This window comes from Austrofundulus limnaeus, unplaced genomic scaffold (assembly GCF_001266775.1).
Source record: "Austrofundulus limnaeus strain Quisiro unplaced genomic scaffold, Austrofundulus_limnaeus-1.0 Scaffold19, whole genome shotgun sequence".
Classification (NCBI taxonomy): domain Eukaryota; kingdom Metazoa; phylum Chordata; class Actinopteri; order Cyprinodontiformes; family Rivulidae; genus Austrofundulus; species Austrofundulus limnaeus.
The window spans coordinates 1,856,904-1,860,462 of NW_013952421.1; the positions used below are offsets into that span (position 1 = coordinate 1,856,904).

A 3,559-nucleotide genomic window follows, 5' to 3' on the forward strand; every position below is an offset into this window, starting at 1 on the left:
GTAATATTTGGGGTCACATGTTTTTGCCATGGATATTTTGTGGGTCAGAAGATAAAAAGTTTGGGAACCACTGCTCTAGATTATACATCCTTTCAGAAATTACCACAAGAAAGACTTCAAGTCTAATTTTGTCTTTCATCTCATAAGTATTATTGTTATGGTAGTTTTTTTTTTTAAATGAGCTGAACTCACACATAAATTTGTGGTAATGCTCGTGAACTGCACATTACCTCCGTTCAGTTTTTATTTTATCCCTCGCTTTTAAAATGTTCACGTTTCAAATAGAGTTGCAAATCTATAGGGCTTATTCAAATAAGTAGTGCCATCCGGTGTCACTGGCTGAGAGGATAGTTTTCAGTATATTTTCATATCACACAGGCAGCCCCGGAACAGGAACATGTGGACTTATCGCACACACAAAGTGAGTGTAAGTTAAGTCTGTAAGAAGATTTATTTGCATAAGCAGAGCCGCTTCCCGTGAAAACGCCTTGGATGAAAAAAAGGTCCTGTTGATGTGATAATACATAACGGCTGTTGAAGAATTTTTCTGAGTTTTTTTTCTCTTCAGTATCACATGAAAAAATAAGAGTACCGTAYATCGTATCAGTTTACAGCAGTTCTTTCATCTTTCAAATTGTAAATGAATGCAACAAAAATAAAAGGAATTTGTCTTTCTACACTAAATCCTTTACATAATATTTGACGCCACACTTTTTTCACCTGAATAAAGATTATAATAGACTGCAGCTTCTAAAACAGACAAAAATTCTGTTCTGTATATTGACTTAATGAGTAAAATCTTTACATTTATTTTTCACAGTGTTTTTTATGGATTTTAAAATAGTACCATTTTAAAGGTTCGTGAAGTCAAGTGTCTTGAAACGTCCACATGAGTTCACAAAATTCTTGTGATTTTAGGATAACAAATGTCACCCCAGGCCCTGTCTGTGGCTCCACCCCTGACCAGCAGATTAAACAGCCAACGTGGAGGTTATGGGTAACAAAATGTGCATGGCCTAGAGTGTGCAAGCTGTGCACCTGACGATAACTCAGATCGCAAAAGCTTGAATAAAAATTGTCTTGCATTTTCTCCTCATGGATTTAAAAGTTTTTCCCTTTTTTTTCTTCCTCCTCTGGCCAACGTGCCAGCTTGARTTTACACAAGCACGGCACGAAACTTATTGCTCTTCTGATTTTTGTGTGAAGTTTCACACCAGCCTGTTGTGATGATGAAAGGCGTAGCAGCTTGACAGCCTGAGACAAGCCTGGACCGATTAATTCAAATCGTTTAAAACCTTGAAGATGCTCTCTGATGAAGTTTTCCACATGATGTGTTCTTTCAAATAAATTACATTTTTCCATTGAGAATCTTTATTGCATTTTTTCTACACCTTAGGCTATTTTTTATGGATGTCTTGAACTCATTTTGCCTTTAATATTAACATCAGACAGGTTTTAAATAAAGTTTTAAATTCCTACAAATGCTCCCACTCCCACAATTTAAAGTGAAAAGAGGTCCTCAGAAAAATGCTCTAAACACAAGGGAAGGCGGTTTCTTTAAACAGAAAACAGCCAATCATCTGAGGCGCTTCTTGTTTTCAGCCAATCAGCATCCAGGGCCCTTCTCATACTTGTCTGACTGAAGTCCGGACATTTGTTCAGCTCTGCCGCCCCCTTGTGGTTGCTTTGAGCAAAACTTAATTTTTAACAGTCCATTCATTATTTTAATTGCTTCTTCTTTTCAGGGTAATAGGGGGTCAATGGTGCCCAGCAGTCACTGTGTAAGGGGCGGGATACATCCTGGACAGGTTGCAGGTCCATCACATCACATTRAGACAGACATTCACACTCTCACTCTCACTTAGAGAGAAATGTTAAAGTTACCAGTTAGCCTAACATACGTTTTTGGTTTGTGGGGAGAAACTGGAGCACCTGGAGAAAASCCTCTATGCAGAAAGGTCCCAAGTCAGGATTTGATCCTGCAACCCTCTTGCTGAGAAGCAACAACAACTGAGCAACCTTGCTGCCCACTTTATATTGAAGCTTTTGCTGAATTCATTTAATAATTTTTGTTTGTTTGTTTGTTGAAGTTYGCAAAAACAGCCTAAAAACTATTGACAGCTGAAGCAAATGTATCTTTATTTAATGAATCACTGGCAAAAAAAAAAAAATCCTTTTTACATTTTGTAAATGAATTGTAAACTTCAGGAACTGCTCTGCAGAATAATAAAGTTTCAACTCCAAACATTATGTTTAGGACTAGGGTTGGGCATAATCGCATCGTGTGCAATTAATCGTCAGAAAAACATTAATCGATAACTTTTTGGCACTTGACGATTAATACGATTAATGCCATCATCAGTCCGCTCGGTGCTCCTCTCCGCTTCAAATATGACAAACATTAAAAAGAAAAAAGTTCAGTAATTTATTTAACTATCAGCACAATTTAAAAATTTATGTAAAGCCTGAATGTAATTTTGACACATTTTGGAACAGATTTTTACGAAGAGCAAATCTTTCCCACTAAATTGGTCTTTTGACTAGGACATGCAGTGGTCCAGGGACTCCAGGATTAACCGTCAAATTAATCGTTATCGGCTAAATACCACAATTAATCGTGATTTTTTTTTGCCAATATTGCCCAACCCTATTTAGGACTACTCTCAGCTACTACCACACTTCCCAAGGTTATGACCGATGTGTTTGCTAGAGAAMAGTGGTCATCTTGAATCTGCACGATCCAAACATTAGTTTTAGATGAGTGTTCAGGGATTTTTAAAAAATATAAATTAGCTAAGTGATTTTGCTAACAGGCAGACAATTCATCCTTATTTTCCTGTTCATTGACAAAAAACTCCAACATGATACAAAATAATCACAGAAGAGGAAAGAAACAGTTTTGTATTTCCTCTCTGGGCTGTAGGATTTCTCCTCTTCCTCCTCCTCCTCCTCCTCCTCTTCCTCCTCCTCCTCCTCTTCCTCCTCCTCTCCCTCTTGACATGTTGTTGTGGTCTCTGCCTTAACCCCGCCCACCTGTCCACTCTTTAAACAGCCTTCAGAAGGCAGCAGCCTCCTCATCCTCACATGGAGCTCACACTCACTACACAAGCTGTTCATTGAAGAATTTAACATTAACAAAAACAAAATGGAAGCAAATGTTGTTGTTCTGGGAACAGACAGCGTTGGGAAATCAGGTAGGAATCTGTTTTTGTTTGTTTAAAGAAAAYATAAGTTTCTCATAGCCTGATTAGGTTTTTTAAATTTTTAATAATAAAATGTTCTTTTCCCAGCTCTGACTGTGCGCCTCTTAACTCGGAGGTTCATCGGTGAATATGGRGACATCGGTGAGGAAGAATATATGATTTTAAAATAATAAACTAGATTTTARCAAACAATCTTAAATCTTGAGCTTCTCTTGTCTTCTAGAGTCCATCTACAGTCACAGTTTTATATCAGATGGGAGGGAGATCAGTTTCAGTATCTGGGATTCACCTTACTCTGAGGTAAACACACACACACACACACACACACACACACACACACACACACACACACACAC

The 3,559-nt window shown here is 37.8% G+C and overlaps 1 protein-coding gene across 1 annotated transcript in view; it reads left to right on the top strand.

Moving 5' to 3' along the window:
* si:dkeyp-59c12.1 overlaps positions 1-3,559 on the top strand; it is a 14,551-nt gene that overhangs the window by 8,846 nt on the left and 2,146 nt on the right. The window contains exons 2-4 of the mRNA XM_014003436.1: positions 3,053-3,194; positions 3,291-3,344; positions 3,427-3,503. Coding sequence (XP_013858890.1) covers positions 3,053-3,194; positions 3,291-3,344; positions 3,427-3,503 — 273 coding nt within the window. The remainder of the gene's footprint in view (positions 1-3,052; positions 3,195-3,290; positions 3,345-3,426; positions 3,504-3,559) is intronic.